This window comes from Myotis nattereri, assembly GCF_964212035.1.
Source record: "Myotis nattereri genome assembly, chromosome: 8".
NCBI lineage: Eukaryota > Metazoa > Chordata > Mammalia > Chiroptera > Vespertilionidae > Myotis > Myotis nattereri.
Window position 1 is genome coordinate 75,198,582 of NC_138083.1, and position 20,851 is coordinate 75,219,432.

The 20,851-nt window shown below is 39.1% G+C and overlaps 1 protein-coding gene across 1 annotated transcript in view; it reads left to right on the top strand.

The window, feature by feature from the left end:
- The window catches only part of ELP2 (elongator acetyltransferase complex subunit 2), a 37,892-nt gene that overhangs the window by 679 nt on the left and 16,362 nt on the right, over positions 1-20,851 (top strand). Inside the window, exons 2-11 of the mRNA XM_081098061.1 lie at positions 1,657-1,735; positions 5,721-5,791; positions 10,136-10,292; positions 10,693-10,770; positions 13,256-13,320; positions 14,321-14,387; positions 14,849-14,989; positions 16,344-16,439; positions 17,511-17,611; positions 17,789-17,920. Coding sequence (XP_080954187.1) covers positions 1,657-1,735; positions 5,721-5,791; positions 10,136-10,292; positions 10,693-10,770; positions 13,256-13,320; positions 14,321-14,387; positions 14,849-14,989; positions 16,344-16,439; positions 17,511-17,611; positions 17,789-17,920 — 987 coding nt within the window. The remainder of the gene's footprint in view (positions 1-1,656; positions 1,736-5,720; positions 5,792-10,135; positions 10,293-10,692; positions 10,771-13,255; positions 13,321-14,320; positions 14,388-14,848; positions 14,990-16,343; positions 16,440-17,510; positions 17,612-17,788; positions 17,921-20,851) is intronic.

The following is a 20,851-nucleotide window of genomic DNA, read 5'->3' on the forward strand; positions in this document are numbered from 1 at the left end:
CGGGGTGTCTGGGCGCGCCGCCATCAGCCTGGGGTCACCAGGTCCCACCGGTGCCCGGTTAGCCCCACGTAGAAACCCGAATGATGGCCTTTCCTGAAGCCTTCTGTGGAAACTGTAGTACTGCTAAAAAAATTAGTTTGGGTTTTGAAATTATCACAGATGCTATCTCATTCCTATATTTCCCGCAGTTATAAACTTGCCACTTGTATTTTAGCTTTGGAACTGGACATTTCATTTTTTAAACAATTCTTTCATTTATTGATTTGAGAGAGAGAGAGAGAGAGAGAGAGAGAGAGAGAGATTCATTGTTCCACTTATTTATGCATTCATTGATTGATTCTTGTATGTGCCCTGACCCAGCTACCCTGCCATGGCTGGAATTGGACATTTAAAAGAAAGTGCCGCCCTGGATGGTTTGGCTCAGTGGATGGAGTGTCGGCCTGGGGACTGAAGGGTCCCCGGTTCGATTCCTGTCGGGGGCACATGCCCTGGTTGTGCGCTCGGTGCAGCCAATCAATGATTCTCTCTCATCATTGATGTTTCTATCTCTCTTTCTCTCTTTCTCCCCTTTCCTCTCTGAAATCAACAAAAATATATTTTAAAAAATTAAAAAAAAAATAAATGAAAGTGCCACCCTAACCGGTTTGGCTCAGCGGATAGAGCGTTGGCCTGCAGACCGAAAGGTCCCAGGTTCGATTCCGGTCAAGGGCATGTACCTTGGTTGCAGGCACATCCCCAGTAGGAGGTGTGCAGGAGGCAGCTGATCGATGTTTCTCTCTCATCGATGTTTCTAACTCTCTATCCCTCTCCCTTCCTCTCTGTAAAAAATAAATAAAATATTTTTTTTTAATAAAATAAGTAAAAGAAAGTGCCGTTGGGGTAAAGGTCACAGGGGAAGGGTATCCTAAGCACTTATCAAGTGCGGATCAATACCTGATTAGTCATGACATGCAAAGTGAGCCATGAATATGTACCCATTAGTTACAAATTCCTCTACCGAAGATTTTTTTCCCCCTCAACAAAACCCTCAAATTGATGCAGGCATGATCGAAGTAGGGCCTGAGACCTGTGCGAGCACCAGGAAGAGGTTTCTTTTTTTTTTTTTTTTTTAAATATATTTTATCGATTTTTCACAGAGAGGAAGGGAGAGAGATAGAGAGAGTTAGAAACATCAATGAGAGAGAAACATGGATCAGCTGCCTCCTGCACATCCCCCACCGGGGTTGTGCCCGCAACCCAGGTACATGCCCTTGACCGGAATCGAACCCGGGACCCCTCAGTCCGCAGGCTGACGCTCTATCCACTGAGCCAAACCGGTTTCGGCGGGAAGAGGTTTCTTATCCAGCCTGGGGTGTTAAGACAGGCTCCCCAGATGAGGACAGGAGTGGGAAGGGGAGTGAGTGGTGCGCAGGACCAAGGCAGGTGAAGACCTGAGAGCTTAGTATGATGAGAGCACAGGACACTGGGAATGTGGAGTGGTGAAAAGAATTAGAGTGAATGGATGGTGTAAGCCACAGTTAGAAGTTTATAAATTAAAGGAAGGTGATTTTTGTATGAGGTAATCCATCAAAAATACTGAAACCTGATCTTTATTAATTTAATAATTCCTCTGTAGGATAGTTTCTAATTTACTAACTGGTGCTTCTTTTGTTAAAGAAAAGGGTTGTCATTACCAACCTGAATGGTCACACTGCTCGAGTCAATTGCGTACAGTGGATCTGTAAACAGGATGGCTGTAAGTATTAATCTAATTGTTAAAGCTGATCTGAATTGTTTTCTGATAAAGTATGATTAGTCATTTTTCTTTCATCATTTCTTTTATTTTACCATCAGCTTATCTGATATTATACAATTGGAAAATAGAAGAAAAACAGTGTGCCCAATGAAATATCTGACCTGTACTTTTACTTTATAGCAGTTGAAGCATGGATAGCACAGCAGTGCTTAGGATGAGGGTAGACTAGAGGCAGCCCTGAGAGTGGTAAGAACCCCCACCATTGCCCGTTGCTTCTGTTTGAAAGCCTGAAAGCAGGCCCATATTAGGACCCAGGCTGGGATTCTAAAAATTTGATTTGTTTCCATCACAGACAAGCTATTGTTTTTTTTAGGCAGGACATTGCATTTTTTTCTTTTTTCTTTTTAATATATTTTATTGATTTTTTACAAAGAGGAAGGGAGAGAGATAGAGAGCTAGAAACATCGATGAGAGAGAAACATCGATCAGCTGCCTCCTGCACATCTCCTACTGGGGATGTGCCCGCAACCCAGGTACATGCCCTTGACTGGAATCGAACCTAGGACCCTCCAGTCCGCAGGCCGACGCTCTATCCACTGAGCCAAACCGGTTTCGGCCATTGCATTTTTTCTTGACCTTAGTTTGTACCTTAGTAACACCTGAAAAGTAAAGGCTTGGACTGAATCAGGGGAGCTTTTAAGGTTCGTGACACCTATGAGATCAAAATTATTTTCAGAATAATACCAAGAGGTTATTCACAGTTTTCATTCTCATTCTACCACAGTTGTACAGTGGCCCTTTGAGCAGCTGTGTGGTGAGTGATATCACAACAAATTAAATTTAGAAACAGATATGAAAATCCAGCTGTATGCTAATAGTTAAATGCTAAAGAGATTTGCAGAAATGTAAAACAGTGCCTCTTGTTTTTTTGTTTTAGAAAATGTAGGGGTTTTCCTTGCCATAAAAATGTTGTTTTGTTAACATGCAGTAGAGTTTATTGTTATTTTAGAAAATATTTTTTTATTGATTTCAGAGAGCAAGGGAGAGGGAGAGAGAGGTAGAAACATCAATGATGAGAGAGAATCAGTGATCAGCTGCCTCCTGCACACCCCCACTGGGGACCAAGCCTGCAATCCCGAGCATGTGTCTTGACCGGGAATCAGACCATGACCTCCTGGCTCATAGATGCTCAACCACGAGCCACACCGGCCGGGCTGGAGTTTGTTATTTTTAAGAAAAATGATAAGTAGTTTTCACATTTCTTAGTTTACAAACCTAATGTGTTTAATATTTGTACATAGAGTCAGTCCATATAAACAAAGGCTTTATGGGGTCCCCAAACATTTTTAAGAGCATAAAGGAGTCCTGACACCAAACTGAAATTTGCTAGAATATATTAGCTCCAGGTCTCTTTTATCTCTAACATCCTGTGACTCCATAGTGTTTAATTAGCATACTGCTTTTAGATGGTGCTTCCGAAATACAATGCAATTTCCTCAAATGTCTTAAATATACCTACTGTAGTTTTCTTATGGACTCCGAATTAATTAAAAAATATATTTTTATTGATTTCAGAGAGGAAGGGAGAGGGCGAGAGATAGAAACATCAATGATGAGAGAGAATCATTGATTGACTGCCTCCTACATGCCTCCCACTGGGGGTTGAGCTTGAAACCCAGGCATATGTCCTTGACTGGAATCCAACCTGGGACCCTCAAGTCTGCAGGCCGATGCTCTATCCACTGAGCCAAACTAGCTAGGATTCTGAATTAATTTTTATTCCACAAACATTTATTGAGAGCATTCTGAGCCAGGCACCAATGCAGAATTCCCTGAATTAGTGAGACTCTACTATGATTTTATCGGTGACAAAAAAAAAAAAAATGAAGTTGAATAGCTACTTATTTCAGTTGGTAATGCAGGATTCGTTACATTAGGTTAGTATAGGGTGTCCCAAAATTCACGCAAGATTTGAATTTTGCATGAGCATTAACAACAGCAACAACAAAAATAAAAGCCTGATTTTACTTGGTTTATTGAATCAGATTCTAATATCTGTTGCCCTTTGATTTCAATCCCTTCAATTTGATAAGCATTACCAAGTACTAATTATGGCCCAGGAACAGAGACAATGAAGACCACGGCTTTGCGTATGTGCCAGCAAAGCCGTGGAGGCCATTTACCTGATGTGCTATTACATACATAACCCTATACTGTATGCTTTATGAATCAATAAAAAATTTACAATTTTTAATTATAAACCTGTGTTTTCTATCAAAATTCTTGCATGAATTTTGGGACACCCTATAAAAACTATTAAGTGGTAGAAAAAGTGGCTGTAGTGCAGATATTAAAACACAATTGTAATTTTATTAATTGCCACCAAATGATATCAAAGACTACTTGAATCTCAGTATAGGGATTTGTTATAAAAAATTTGGGCTTGTATATTTTATCTTTTCTTTAAAAATGAGGTTACATAAAATAAATTGCTTGTGCATCACTAATCTGTAACTATTAGAATTGATTTCCTCTAAGAATAGGGTTCTACCACCAGATAATTTAGATATTCTTTCTAACCCACATATCAGGTATCTTATAGTGTTGCTCAAAATCACAGTTAGATAAATGGCTTAATTTCCATGATACTTGAAGATATTAAATCCCAAGATCATAGCTGGCTGACAGCCGGGTTAAGATAGGAAGCTAGAACTTCTGAGTCCTTATCTAATGTTCTTTAGATAGCCCCCCAGCTGCTTCCCCTAAATGTCTAGCACATAGGCCAGAAGAAACAAAGAAATGGAAAATCCAAACTAAAATTATATATTATTTCTCCCTTTTATTTTTTTAATATATATGTTATTGATTTTTTACAAAGAGGAAGGGAGAGGGGATAGTTAGAAACATTGATGAGAGAGAAACATCAGTCAGCTGCCTCCTGCACACCCCCTACTGGGGATGTGCCGGCAACCAAGGTATATGCCCTTGACCAGAATCGAACCTGGGACCCTTTAGTCTGCAGGCTGACGCTCTATCCACTGAGCCAAACCGGTTAGGGCTATTTCTCCCTTTTAAAAAACCTAGATTGGGCCCTGGCCGGTTTGGCTCAGTGGATAGAGCATCGGCCTGCGGACTCAGGGGTCCCGGGTTCGATTCCGGTCAAGGGCGTGTACCTTGGTTGCGGGTACATCCCCAGTGGGGAGTGTGCAGGAGGCAGCTGATCGATGTTTCTCTCTCATCGATGTTTCTGACTCTCTATCCCTCTCCCTTTCTCTCTGTAAAAAATCAATAAAATATATTTAAAAACAAAAAAAAAAAACCTAGACTGGGTACATTCTTCAAAACTACTGGTTGGTATGCACATTATCACAAAAAAAAGGAGGGACTGGGAAACTATTCTATCTTCAAGGAGACTGAAAAAGGATGACAACTTAATACACAATATTTGGTTCTTAGATTCTGAATTTTAAAAAGTTATAAAAGATATTACTGGGACAATTTGGAGAAATTTTAATATGGGCTATATAGTACATAATGATATCGTATCGGTGTTAAAATTCTTGAGTGTGATAGTATTGTGGTCATGTAGGAGAATGTTCCAGTTCTTAGGAGATCCATAGTAAAGTGTTTGAGGATCAGAGGTCCTGATGCCTGCAACTTATTTTTAAGTAGTTTGTCAAAAACAATAAGGAATCTATACAAAAGGTTGGGCAAAAGTAGGTTTATAGTTTGTATGGAAAATAATACAGTAATTAGTAATAATAATACAAAAATAAATAAACTTTCGCATACTCACAACTGTAGATCTACTTTTGTCTCACCCTGTACACATGGAACAAGCTATTAAGGAACTATGGCAAAATGTTAACAGTTGGTGAATCTACGTAAAGGGTATATTGAGTTTTCTTATAACTTTTCTATAGCTTTGAAATTTTTCTGAGTAGCTGTTAAAAAAATGAAAATATTTACTGACATATCTTTTCAGCTCCTTCTACTGAATTAGTTTCTGGAGGATCTGATAATCAAGTGATTCACTGGGAAATAGAGAATAATCAGGTGGGTAGGCATGTTTATAATTATAGGAAATGACTCTTACATCTTTTATTTTCAACTTTTTTCTCATTCTGTTATGTTCTTTCTTTATGAAATTGCCTCATTCTTGCTTATCTGTAATCCAGGTCCTTTTCTGTACTTCACAGGCCCTGTACCCTTCCCTCTAATATTTGCTCCCATATTCATATGCTGTCAGTCATTTCTGTGAGTTTCCTATTTATTTTGGAGTAATTTTTAAGCAGCTTTTACATGGGCTGTTTCATTTGTTTTCAGTGATATAAAAAATTAATACTGCTGTGTTCATAGAGTAGCTGGTGTCCTGTAGATATAGATGTACATACCGTAATTCTCAGTGATATAATATGCTATGCTCGGTATAGATAGACCGTTATTGATGGACATTTAGGTTGTTTCTAGTTGTAAGAAAAGATTAAAAGTGAAAAATTAGTGTGGTAGGTATTGGAATATCTGCCATACAGAAGATGCAGATGAGGCAAAAGCCTATTCATGAATCATGTACGTAGTTTGAAGGCAAAATGTACTTGAATAAAGTACAAGGGTGGCTCCAGCGTAGATGCTCTAACTTGCTGCCCCACAACCATGGTGGAGTGAGTTCAGAAAAGGTTTAAGAGGTGTCTTTTGGGTTGGTTCTTAAAGTATGAGGTGATTTCCTTTGGAGGAGTTAAAGGAGTGAGAATTTTTGGTAGGAAAACTAGCATGAGTCAAAGCTCAGGTGAGAAAGGAGAACCCTCTGCTCAGGAGTGTCCGGTTGTTTTGTTTTTTAATATATTTTTATTGACTTCAGAGAAGAAGGGAAAAGGAGAGAGAGAGAAACATCAATGATGAGAAAGAATCATTGATCGGTTGCCTTCTGCATGCACCCTACTGGGAATGGAGCCCACAACCTGGGTATGTGCCCTTGACCAGAATTGAACCCGGGACCCTTCAGTCCGCAGGTTGAGGCTTTATCCACTGAGCCTAACCAGCTAGGGCAGGAGTGTCCAGTTTTAATCAAAGCCTAAGATGTCTTTAGGGCAGGTCTTCCTTATTTTATTTTATATTTTGTTAATCCCCACCCAAGGATATTTTCCCATTGATTTTTAGAAAGAGTGGAAGGGAGAGGGAGAGATGCAGAGAGAGAAACATCAATGTGAGAGAGACACATTGATTGGTTGCCTCTGCACGCACTCCTCAACCAGGGTCGAGCCTGCAACCAAGGTATGTGCCCTTGACCAGAATAAAACCCAGGACCCTTCAGTCCGTGGGCTGAAGCTCTATCCATGGAGCCAAACTATGGCTAGGGCAGTGCTTTTTCTAAAGTGTGTTCAGAGAATTATTCATTTCTTAAGATGTTTCATGAAAAAAGGAATCCATGGCCAATCCAGTTTGGGAAACACTGCATTTACCTCTAAGAGAATTCCCTATGCATGAGGGTAGTGAGGGCTCTGAAAGGTTCTGACATGGATGAACTTGCTTACTTTTGTTTGCCTTGCATTTCCCAAACTTGTTTCAAGTCTGAACTTTCTTGTTTTCCCCTTTCAAATCTCTTAGTAGTCCTTGTAACTTTAAGAAATTCAGTTTTAGGAATGTTTCTAGATAATACATTGTGGGCAGTAATACTAGAGAAGCAGAATAGGAGATGATCCTATTCAAATTTGAACACTTGCTTTAAAAGTTTGTTTTTTATTAGCAGGCATTTGGAAGTCATTGATAATTTCTAAGAAGAGGAGTATGATGAATATCAAAAGATTAATCTGACATCCATGTGACAAATTAAAGTGGGAAAAATGTGAAGGAAGGGATATGGGATGTATTTTTGTTTTGTTTTAAATATATTTTATTGATTTTTTTACAGAGAGGAAGGGAGAGAGATAGTTAGAAATATCGACGAGAGAAACATCGATCAGCTGCCTCCTGCACATCTACTGGGGATATGCCCGCAACCCAAGTACATGTCCTTGACCGGAATCGAACCTGGGACCTTTCAGTCCGCAGGCTGACGCTCTATCCACTGAGCCAAACCGGTTTTGGCTATTTTTGAAGGAAAATGAGTTTGGTATTGAGTACCTAGTTATCAAAGGAGTGGGGAGCTGGTGGTTAGGGGAGTGAGTAGTCAAAAACCATGAGATTGTGTCTTAGGGCCCTGGAGAAAGATGCTTCTACAAAGGAAAATAGGCAAGGAGGGAAGATGTGGATTTCATTTGTAGACATGTTATTTGCACACAGAATTGTCCTTCCCTGGTCTGGAAGTAGGGATTTTGGAGCCACCTGGACTTGAATGAATGCAAAGGGATGTGCAGCAAACTTAACTCCTGTTTGGAATGATTTTGGCAGAGGAATCCAGAGAGAGAGGATTTTAGCATTCATTTTTGAGATTTGAGAGAAGACTTGGCAAGACTCTTTTCCTCAGTGCTGCCCCAAACTTCTGTCAATAGAAAGTACTGCAGGCTCAGCAAGTATCTGATGGCGGACAGCAAGCTTAGCTTGGGAGGGGACAGAAGGGAGAATGTGAAGCCAAATGGGGATCAATTGTGTAAAGACAGGAGGAGGAGTAAGAGGATTTAGGGGAAGGGGCCACACATTGTAACCTGAGGGGCTTACATGTTCTTTCCCATATGCATTTCCATGCACACAGGTGCTCAACACACCTTGACTTCTGATAACAGGAAATAATTCTAAGCTGGTATGAGAGGTTTCAGTCTTTGAACAGTGAGCATTGTTTTTTAAAAAGCTGGTGAACTTGAGAGATTTCTTTTGCTTGAATTTTAAAAATTCTGTGATGTTTGAAATATAACCCTGTTTAATGATCTGAAGTGTTTTCAATAGATTTAATTTTTTTTTTTAAATATATTTTATTGATTTTTTACAGAGAGGAAGGGAGAGAGATAGAGAGTCAGAAACATCGATGAGAGAGAAACATCAATCAGCCGCCTCCTGCACATCTCCTACTGGAGATGTGCCCACAACCCAGGTACATGCCCTTGACCGGAATCGAACCTGGGACCTTTCAGTCCGCAGGCTGACGCTCTATCCACTGAGCCAAACCGGTTTCGGCTAGATTTAATTTTTTAAGGCATAATGATACAGACTCAAAACGAAGTTTCAATATAGAGAAGTATAAAGAAGGAAAAAAAACTATATACAAAATCTCAACAGAGTTAACATTCTGATGAACATTGTCTCAGCTATGTAGTATGTATGTACAATTATACATACTGTATCTGAGTAATTTTAAATGTTTTTCAAGGAAGCCAAAGGTTAATGATGAAAGAAAGTTAGTGTACAGACCCTTGTACATAACAATTACCTCTGGAGTAGCAGAGTTTTGCCTAAGTAATTAGGAAATAGCTGAGGAGACACTTAAGGACACCACTATTTGAAAAGATAATTTATGGAAGATACCTCTCAAAGGAAGTGGTGGAGTCTCACACATTTGGAAATCTAAGAAATACACCTAAAACAACAGAAATTATGCCACAGTGAAGAATCTTGTATGGCAAGCAGGTGGACTTGATAAACAGATGGGATGCTAGTTCTGTTTGCCATGTTTCCATTTTGCAGCTTTGCTTGTTTAGGCAAGTGTCTTGTGGGGATGCTAAAATCACTAGGTAGTAGTTTGATGAAGAATAGAATACGTACTCACTCCCAAAGTATGATCTTGTATCAACCTCCAAAATTTTAAGTTCACAGTGAAAAAATCTGGCAGACACTACCTTTACTAAGATACCAAGGTTAACTTCACTAAAATTGGAACAGATTGACATCATGGATGTGATGCACTTAGATAGTATTGATGACAAAACATCAGACTTAATTTAAAAAGGACCATTCCACAAAGCTGGCCTATGTTCTTCAATTTCTCAATGTCATGGACATCTTTCCATAGTAATAGCATATATTTATCTACATTATCTTTTTATTGGCTACAGTGTATGTGTGGAGTAATTAATCAGTTCCCTATGAATAATTTTTGGTTTATTTTTTACTATTGTAAAGTGTGTGATCGATGCCCACATCCTCTACCAAAACACACACACACACACACACATACACACACACACCAAAACAAAAAGTGAGTGTGAATTTATCTTTTATTATTTGTTAAACTATTGCTGTTAGCACCTCAGATAGATTTTAGATGTGAGACTGCTGTGTCAAGGTTATGCACATTTTTTATATCATTAATATGGTCAGACAGAGTTCTCGAAAGTTAACATTCTCTTCAACTGAAAGGACCTATTTCTAGGTCTCACATTTTATCAGTACCATTAATCCTGTGATTTCAGTTAAAGGTGAAACTGGTAATTCCTTTTTATCACGATGTTTTTGCCATTTTTTCTGACTCAGCTTTTAAAAGCGGTTCCTCTCTACGGCCATGAAGGACCTGTTTATGCAGTGCATGCTGTCTACCAGAGAAGGGCATCGGATGCTACATTGCGTACACTGATGGTTTCTGCAGCTTCAGATTCCACTGTTAGAGTCTGGTCTAAAGAGGGTTCAGCTGGTATGTCTAAAGACTTTATAATCTAACTAGGGGCCCAGTGCATGAATTCGTGCACCTTGAAAGGAACTGTGGGCTGCGGCCGATGCCCACCGTGTTCCATGCACACCCCTTGGTGGTCAGTGCACCTCACAGCGACTGTTCAGTTGTTCCACTGTTCCGTCTATTTGCATATTAGGGTTTTATATATAGAAGATAGATAGATGTAAATTTCCTGCCAGTTCTTTTCATATAAGTAATTTTGTTCTCTGTAACCTTGTTAAACATTGACCATTTCAATTCACATGGTGTGTAGGGCTCAGGATTGACTTCGCTCAACTCCTGCTAGTGTGATGCTGCTGCCCAATCTCTAGGTAGATAAGCTCAGAGTTAGTCGTTCATGGTGTTTTTCATTAATTTTTAGTAACCTGCCTTCAGACCTTGAGCTTTGGAAACGGATTCACTCTGGCTCTCTGCTTATCTTTTTTGCCTAATACTGATGGTGAGTATCCTCTTAAGAGCAATATATTTTCATATCTCCATATGACCAGAACTTAAAAGAAACATTTGGTCTCAATTTTGTATCTAAATTTTTTCACGAACCAGTTTGAGACCTAGCTAATATACTTTGCTGTCAATATTCAAAAGATCTGAATATAGAACATAAGATTAAAAGAGGCTATTAGGATTTGGGTAGTTGTTGAAAATTTAAATGGCTTCATAATGTAATCAAGATTGATACTGCTATTTATGAAATATATTGCTGATGTATGTAGATCTAATTTGGGAAAATTGTCTAGCTCTTTAGATGGTGAAGGTCTGGGATAAGTTGGAAAAGTACTGAAGATGGACCATGTGAGCATTACAAGAGGACAGCCCCTTTCTATCCTGCATGATGACATTTTTGCCTAAGATCACTTACTTAAAATCTCCAAACAGAAAATTTTCCCTTTTGCTAGGAAACTCATCTGTACTTCCCTTTGATCATCCCTCACAAAGATGATGGCCAGTGTGAGTCTGTCTGTCTGTGTCCTCAGTAACCTGGAGGACAGGCTAGGTGGAGAGAGGCGGGTCTGGAAGCCACCAGCCTCTTGCCTTTTGGGGTAGGAGCTGTGAACTCATAGTTTCATGTGATGCTTCCATTTTGTGCGAGGGCCCCCTCGGAGGAGGAACTCACACATTCTGGTTTCATAACATCGAATTTAAATGTCTTCCCACATATACCGAGGCCAAGTGACTGGAGTTTTTTGGTTTTGTTTTTAGTGGATTTAAAATGAGAAAATCTTTGAAAAATTCACCTGGTAGCAAGGTGTTTCCCTAGAGCAGTGGTCGGCAAACTCATTAGTCAACAGAGCCAAATATCAACAGTACAACGATTGAAATTTCTTTTGAGAGCCAAATTTTTTAAACTTAAACTATATAGGTAGGTACATTCAACTTTAAATTCACGGGTTTTGTCTTCGGTTTTTCTTTGCTTCTTCTTTGTAGCCATCTCAAACAGGGCACCTAAAAAAATGTTTCATTTTATAATAATAAAGCCACCAACACAAAAGAATTACAATTCTTAAATTGATGACAAAAATACCTGTAGGATTTGCAGCTGGTTGGAAAAATGCAGGTAACTTTACGCTTCGAGTAGGTACTTTTGTCACCCGCGCGCGATTTACAGAGGTGACTAGCACTAACCGCTGCACAATGAGACTGCTGACTGACTGGCTCACTCAACTCGTGCATGAATCGCATGCGCCTCCCCTGCACTGCGTATCTCACGGCCCACCTGTGCCGCATCTCCCATCGCCCGACCCACCGACACCCCCCACTTCTTCTAAGCACTGACACTTCTTCTAAGCACTGACACTTCTTCAAAATAGACTCGCCCAGGCCAAAACCGACTTCTGCGCATGGGCCACGAAGTTTCAGTCGCACTGTACATGCGCGCCCGCTGTGGTATTTTGTGGAAGAGCCACACTCAAGGGGCCAAAGAGCCGCATGTTGCTCACGAGCCACGGTTTGCCAACCACTGCCCTAGAGAAAGCGTTCCTACTTTTTTTGCTCCACAGTCATGAAGGCTATCCCTTGGTAATGTGAATTAGTTTTTTGTGCTATTAAAGAAAACCAATTTTACACTTGCACCTCTCATAGCTTTTTAACCACATATTTAATCATATGTGTTTTTATTTGGTTCTTTAATTGCTTCAGGAATTTTGTTTTACTATTGAATTCTCAAAATGTGAGGCCCTCAAAGTAACAACCATACCATGACTGCATCTTTATGCAGTAACCATGATGCCAGGCTGATAGTAGCTCTTCATTTTATTATTCAACTAGAGTCCTGGTGCATGGATTTGTGCACTGGTGGAGTCCCTCAGCCTGGCCTGCAGGGATTGGGCCGAAACTTGATCTCTGATATCCTCTGAGGGGTCCTGGATTGCAAGAGCATGCAGGCCAGGCCAAGGGATCCCATCGGGGCTGGAGAGAGACTGTGGGAGGGCTCCAGGGTGTGTCTGGTCTGTCTCACCCAGTCCTGATCGGCCGGACTCCAGCAGCAAGCTAACCTACCGGTTGGAGTGTCTGCCCCCTGGTGGTTAGTGCTTATAGTGACTGGTTGAATAGTCGAAGGAATGGTCGGACACAGCATATTAGCCTTTTATATATATAGATTGGGCTAACTTCATATTAGTCTTCGGGCTGACAGTGAAAATGTTCCCAATTGCTCTCGTGCTTCTCCTTTCACTGCTCCTTCTATCATAAAATACTTATAATGGAGAAAAGGGCTCTCAATCAGTAGTCATTCATTGCCAAGTAATCATTTAATAGGACATTTAGAGAGTTCACTTTATTTCTATAGACATTTATTGAGCACTTTCAATTTATTTGTTCAGTGATGTGAGAAATAGAAACCAGGGTTCTTTATTTAGAGTTTAGAATCCAGCAGAGGTGATAATCATAATGTCTGATTAACAGCAAAGCCTCTTTTTTCCCCCCAGTACCAATACTAGCATGTGGCGATGATGACTGCAAAATCCACTTATTTGTTCAACAGAATGATCAGGTAATTGATGATGTTTATGAAGAGACTGACATTAGCTTCTGCTTAATTACATTTTTTTAAAATATATTTTTTTATTGATTTTTTACAGAGAGGAAGGGAGAGAGATAGAGAGTCAGAAACATCGATGAGAGAGAAACATCTATCAGCTGCCTCCTGCACATCCCCTACTGGGGATATGCCGGCAACCCAGGTACATGCCCTTGACCGGAATCGAACCTGGGACCTTTCAGTCCGCAGGCCGACGCTCTATCCACTGAGCCAAACCGGTTTCAGCCCTTAATTACATTTCTTAAAGCCGACTATTTCCAGATTATAGAATTTCAGGAATGTTCTCATCTAAACCAAAATAATCCAATAGGAGTATTTCTTTTACAATTCTTTGTTAGATGGTTTTCCACCAAGCAGCTGCTGCCTTGACTGCCAGGTCCAGGGTTGTTAGAAGGAAACAGGTCGCTAGGTGGGGGAAGAAGAGAAGGAAGATACTGTGGTAGTGTTTTTTCTTTAAAATTTTAAGTGACGTACATCATACCTACAGTGAAAACACTCCCTGGTAGTGTTCATTTGTCTTTCTGAACCTTATGGACACTTTGAGTAGTTAAACTAGGGGAGGGAATTTCTAGAAAGGGGGTTCTTAACTAGAGGCTCTTTTATTTAATAAAGGAGATAGTTTCTTTGCATTCTGTAAGACAGTTTAAAATGGTTGTGAATGTTCCACTACCTCCCTTTTATCTATGTTACATCATAGCGTATATCATTCTATTTTGTAAACATTTAGAGTATTTGAGGTCTACAGATCTTATCTACTCAGCATTACTCAATTAGATGATATAGGTGATTATGAGATTTTTCATGAGACCTCTATCTTGTGTCTAATCAGATAGTGTTCCCAGTTGTTTTTTTTAAAGAAGAGGTGCAGCAGGACTGGCTGGGACCAAATGAAATCGATATACATGAAAATATTAAATTCTTACCCCAGGCCTGATGATTTTTTATCTTATAGTTTCAGAAAGTGCTTTTTCTCTCTGGACATGAGGATTGGATAAGAGGCGTGGAGTGGGCAGCCTTTGGTCAGTATGAAATTTTGTTAAATCACTGTATGGGGACTAGTGTGTGTAACTTCCAAGAAAGCAGCCCCCTATGTTTTAATTTAAAATTTTCTTTGTATGTACTATTAGAAAAGAGGATACTTATCTCTTCTGTTAACTGTTAATTGGCGTGGTAGAAGATGAAACAAGTTGATGTTTAAAATAGGACACAAGCCGACTATTCCACATGCAGGCATTCTTGAAAAGTTCTTTGTAGATCTTAGTAGACTGTATATAAGAATATTACATGCTACAACCATATGTCAGCATTGTACTATATTTGTCAATGTCAGTAAAACTGAATATAGGTCAAATGAATGAAGGGTAAGGAAGCAAAGTCTAATTTTTTCAGGAAATCTAGAAGTGTGCCTGTTGTAGAGGAGAAAGTCTTGTACCTAAATTTAAGAATATATTAATAATAATAAACTTATTTTTTTAATTAGGTAAAGATCTTTTCCTAGCAAGCTGTTCACAAGATTGCCTGATACGAATATGGAAGATGTATATAAAATCAACATCATTAGAAAATCAGGATGATGATAATATAAGACTGAAGGAAAATACTTTCACTGTAGAAAATGAAAGTGAGTAATAATGAAAATATTTGATGTAGTAATACTTAGGTCTCCTAGCTGAATCATTTTGTTTTATTATAAACCTATGTGAAGGTTAGTTTTTCAGAAATATCAGAGCCCTACATGAAATTTGATACTATGCATTTTTCCTTTTTTTATTTTTATGGAATGATGAGTCATTTTTCATATATGAAACTTATTTTTGTTGTAAATCATACTAGTAAGATTTTTAAAAATTGCTGAAAATATTTCAAAATGTTTTCTCAATAAATTAACTTGTATAATGTTACTAAATTTGTAATTTTAGCATATGAAGATCAAAAGAAATGTGAATTAGCCGTACCTTAGTTGGAAGATACTCTACAAGACAAGCTAAATGCCTACATTTGAGGAGTATATATAATTCTGATTTTCTTACTGTCTGGCATGAGAACAGTCCCCCTGCATAGGGTATTGATCCTGTTGAAATAATTGTATTTGAAGAAGTTATTTGTGTTTGTTTTTTGAAGAAGGTATTTTTGGATGTGTATCTAAATTGTAAACTTAGTTCCCAGTGAGCATTGTTCCCCCAGGAATTCTCTTCTTTGTTATTGCTCTTCTTTTTTAAAAAAATATATTTTACTGATTTTTTTACAGAGATAGAGAGTTGGAAACATTGATGAGAGAGAAACATTGATCAGCTGCTTCCTGCACATTCCCTAATGGGTATGTGCCCGCAACCAAGGTACATGCCCTTGACCGGAATCGAACCTGGGACCCTTAAGTCTGCAAGCTGACGCTCTATCCACTGAGCCAAACCGGTTAGGGCTATTATTGCTCTTCTTCTTGATTATAAAGCCCATAAGAGTTGAGATTTTGGTAACTGTTTTATGGAGGGAGCAAAGAAATGCTATAACCAGCATATTATGAGTAGCTATTCCCAAAGTTGAAATTTTTTGTCATATTTTTATGAATTATTTTGTTTGAAAGGTCACAAACTTTCAAACTGACTTGTCTTCCTTTACTTCTGCATTTATCTTTTTTTGTTTGTTTTGTTAATCCTCACCTGAGAATATTTTAATTAAACCCGAGACTCTGATCCACAGGCCAACACTGTAACCACTAAGCAAAACTGGCCAGGGCTATCTTAATTTCTTTTAAGTGGCATTTTAGGTTATTGTACTCTGATAATGATAAGCATAGCTAGGAGGCTGGCATGTCTGTTTTTTGCTTTTAAGTTGTAGTATAACAATATATCCCAGAAAATATTAAAATAGACCGTATTCTTTAATGTTTATTTCTGACCGGGTAGAGACAAGGGTAGAGAAAAATTTATCTAGAAGAGTTTTGAGGAAACAGTGCTTCTTCATTGCATTTGTTAAAGGTATTAAAATGGCATTTGCGGTTACTCTGGAGTCCGTGCTGGCTGGTCATGAAAGCTGGGTGAATGCAGTTCATTGGCAGCCTTCATTTTACAAAGGTAGGACAAAAAACACACATATATCCCTCAGCAGTTAAATTGCCCATGCAGAATGTTACGCTGACCAAATAAAATGGAGGGTAGTTTGAGTGTGATTAGAAATCTCAAATGTAAGACATTTTCAAGTTGACAAAGTCTAATACTACAGCCCTGTTCTGCTGGACACTCAATTCCACTGCAAATTGTACTCCTGAGCAGGAAAAGGGTGATTCCTGCCACAGTTACTGTAAGTGCCTCACCTCAGTAACTTTTTTTCTGAAAAGTTTCAGATTAGTCTTTATGGGATTGGAGAGAAATTGAGATTTGGGCGAACTTCACTGGATCCTTTACCCTTGGCAATACAAAGATGGTAATACTGACATGCATAATTTATGAGAAAGTAAGATCCCCTCCTCCTTTTGCCCTTAACCTCCACTTCCGGAGTGATAGTTGTGTGTGTGCTCATGCTGGTGCTGGGGTGGAGCTGAGTAAGGCTCAGCCTCATTCTTCCCCAGAGCTCCTTCCCCAAACCAGAAATGGAGACTATCCATCATTACTGTTCAGGTAACCACTATTCAGCTTTTATCATATTATATATTATTTGCTACCGTTTTTAAAAAAGACATAGATATTGAGGACCCCTGTGTATTCTTTCCGAGCCCCAGCCTCTCCATCCTTCCCTAGAGGCAACTGCAGCGCTGAATTCTGGGTATTAGCACTCCCAGGCATGTTTTTATACTTTACACATTGATGTCACCACAGACAGTAGTTTCATAGCTATTGACACAATCTCAGTGTGTCCTAGCCTCTTACAACTTGCCTTTTTCAGCTTACCATGCTAAATATTTGGAGTTGTATCCATGTTGATTCTTGTAACTCTAGTTTGTTTATTTTTATTGCAGTTTAATATTACACTGTTTAAATATACCACAACCTGTTTACTTGTTCTTGTGGTAGACATTTGTGGTGTTTCCAGATTTTGCTATTGCATTGCTAAAGTGAACGTTTTTGCAATATCCATGTTGTTTTTTCTAGTAATCTTCAAACATGATGCCTGGTGAAAACCTAAAGAAATTAGTTTATATTTTTTAGATGGTGTTCTACAGCAGCCAATGAGATTATTGTCTGCCTCAATGGATAAAACCATGATTCTCTGGGCTCCAGATGAAGAGTCAGGAGTTTGGCTAGAACAGGTAAAAATGTGGATATTTAAGGAATAGAAAATTGAGTTTATAAACAATATTTAATTCCCAAGTCTGTATCCTAGAGCTGCAGATGTTCACTCTTTGTATATGTTAAATGAGTGAGAACATAATCTCTGGAATCAGTGGTTTCTATTGATTATGAACTGTTTTCTGTCATTGCTATAGGTTCGAGTAGGGGAAGTCGGTGGAAATACTCTGGGATTTTATGATTGCCAGTTCAATGAAGATGGCTCTCTGATCATCGCTCATGCTTTCCATGGAGCATTGCACCTGTGGAAACAGAATGCAGCTAACCCAGTAAGAAAAGCACTTGAAACCCAGGTTAACTTATAGCACTACATCAGTGCTTCTCAACCTTTTGGCCCTTTAAATACAGTGACCCATGTTGTGACTCATGTTGTGACCCAATCATAAAATTATTTTCGTTGCTACTTCATAACTGTAATGTTGCTACTGTTATGAATCGTAATGCAAATATCTGATATGCAGATGGTCTTAGGCGACTCCTTTTTCGTTCGACCGTCAAAGGGGTTGCGACCCACAGGTTGAGAACCGCTGCACTACATAGTACCAGTAGAGACATTTAAGTTTGAATGACATCACTTCTTTTTGGTAAGAAACTCATCCTTTTCTAAGAATAAAAGTATTCATTTCTCCAGCATTGGTGAGGCATTGAAATTTGCACATATATAAAATTTCTACTTAAATGAACTTTAAGCTATATAAATTTTAAGTTCTTCCTTTAAGCTATGTAAATATTTTTATGGGAGCTTTTCCTAAAATCTGTAACTTTCCTGTCTTAAAGAAGGTAACATAGTTTGACATTTTCTTGTTGAATGGTTAGGTACTCCATAGATAATGACTGAACAAGTGACTGACAAAAGGGCATTCTGAACACTTATTTTGTGCTGGATTATATTGATGCTCTCAGGGGCTGTTGTTATGTGTAATTCTACATGGCCTTCCAAGTATTGGGTCCTTTGAGCTTTTTCTTAAAATTTTGGTCTCTTCTCAAAGAGAGGTAGTCTTCTTCCTCTGATCATGCTGAACATTATTCCATCTTTTACTTTCTAATTTGCTTCTTATCTGCTGCTTGGGTTTGGGGAATGCAATAGCAGGAGCATAGTGGCTAAGAACACAGGTTTAGGAGGTAGACATCTGAATTCAGATTCTGTGCCAGCACTTACTAAGCAGATGTATGTCCTTGAGGACATTACCTAAGTCTGTCTCAGATTTCTCATTTGTAAAATGTGCATAGTAGTAGCATCTACACTTAAGGTTTTTATGATGCTTAAATGAGTTAATATTTGTACAGCATAAAAAACGGCCTGGCATATATTGGATACTATGTAAATGTATTTTAATAAATGAAAGAAGTCAGAACATTGACTGAAATGTGAACCACCAGATAATGGCTTCCTTTTAAAGTACAGATTCATGGATTTGCATAACATTTAATTTGTGGGCTTTGTAATAGGTGTGTTACCGATAAGGATTTGACTTCTCAATACATAGGGTGACTTGCTCTTTCCCTTGTGTCTTCAATTTGTAGTTGATTTTCATGATCGTTTCCATTTTTTTTCCTAATATATATATATTTTTTATTGATTTCAGAGAGGAATGGAGAGGGAGAGAGAGATAAAAACATCAATGATGAGAAAGAGTCATTGATTGGCTGCCTCCTGCATGCCTCACATTAGGGACTTGAGCCCGCAACCTGGGCATGTGCCCTGACCTGGAATTGAACCCTGACCTTCTGGTTGATAGGTTGACGCTCAACCACTGAGTCACGCTGGCTGGGGTCGTTTCTACTATTAAGTGAAACAGGAAATCATCAGCGATGACTTTTAGAAATAAATATTTTTGGGGATAAATTTAATTTCCTTCTTAACTCAGAGCTCCTTTGAGCCGTATTTCAGGTGGTCTTTGAGGCCCTTCATAGGAAGAAGCATCAGATGACTAAGGAGAAACTCAAACCAGAAGACAGAATCTCACTGTACTTGTGCTTGTAACTTGGCTTCAAATTTATGATAGCTACTTAGAAGTATTGAGGGTGATTTTTAAAAAAAAATTGACTATTTTTTAGAGCAGTTTTAGGTTCAAAGAAAAATTGAGCAGAAAGCATGGAAGATTCCCATATGTGCCCCCTCCTTCCCGCCTGCCAACCCCACACCCCCCCCACAACCTTCTGCACTTCAACATCCCAAACCAGAGATGTACATTTGTTATGATCAAGAGTGATTTTTTGTTGTTGTTGTTAATTCTCACCCGAAGATATTTTTGGCCATTAATTTTTAGAGGGAATGGAAGGGAGGGGGACAGACACAGAGAGAGAAACATCGATGTGAGAGAGACACATCAATTGGTTGCCTCCTACATATGCCCAGACCAGGGCCGGGAACTGAGCCTGCAACTGAGGTGCGTGCCCTTGACCGGAATTGTACCCAGGACCCTTCAGCACATGGGCTGACTTCTATCTACTGAAGCAAACTGGGGAGGGCAAGAGTGTGATTTTTAAAAACAAACTGCCCTTTAGGACTTGCAGTGGAAGACCACTGATAGTCCAAAAAGCTGCCCTTTGTTTAGAACTGTCCGGAAACTCCCATGAGTGCTAACTTTAGAATCAGTTGTATGCCACAGAGGAAATTAATAGCATTTCCTTGTCATAGCCTTTTTATTTATTTTTTGACCAGAAAATAGTACAGTTTAACTTAATTACTGACCCCATTCATCAGTCTTGTCTGTAAATGACCTTTTAGGTATTTAGACAAATTTAATTTTCTTCTTAAGGCAAGTTTTACCACCACTTGGTTTTTGCCCTAATAGACATTCAAAAGTTGTCAAGCCTGGCTGGTGTGGTTCAGTGGTTGAGTATCAACCTATTAACCTAGGTTCGATTCCTAGTCACATGCCCTACTTATGGGCTCCATCCCCAGTGGGGCCACGTAGGAGGCAGCCGATCAAGGATTCTCTCTCATCATTGATGTTTCTATTTCCTCTTCCTCTCCCTTTCTCTCTGAAATCAATAAAAAATATATGTTAAAAAAAAAAAAAAAAGATGCTCTGTGGCCTGGCCAGGTGGCTCAGTTGGTTGGAGTGTCGTCCCATACTCCAAAAAGTTGTGGGCTCAATCCCTGGTCAGGGCGCATATGGAAGGCAACCAATTGATGTTTCTTTCTCACATCAATGTTTATCTCTCTCCCTAAAATCAATAAAAATATATCCTTG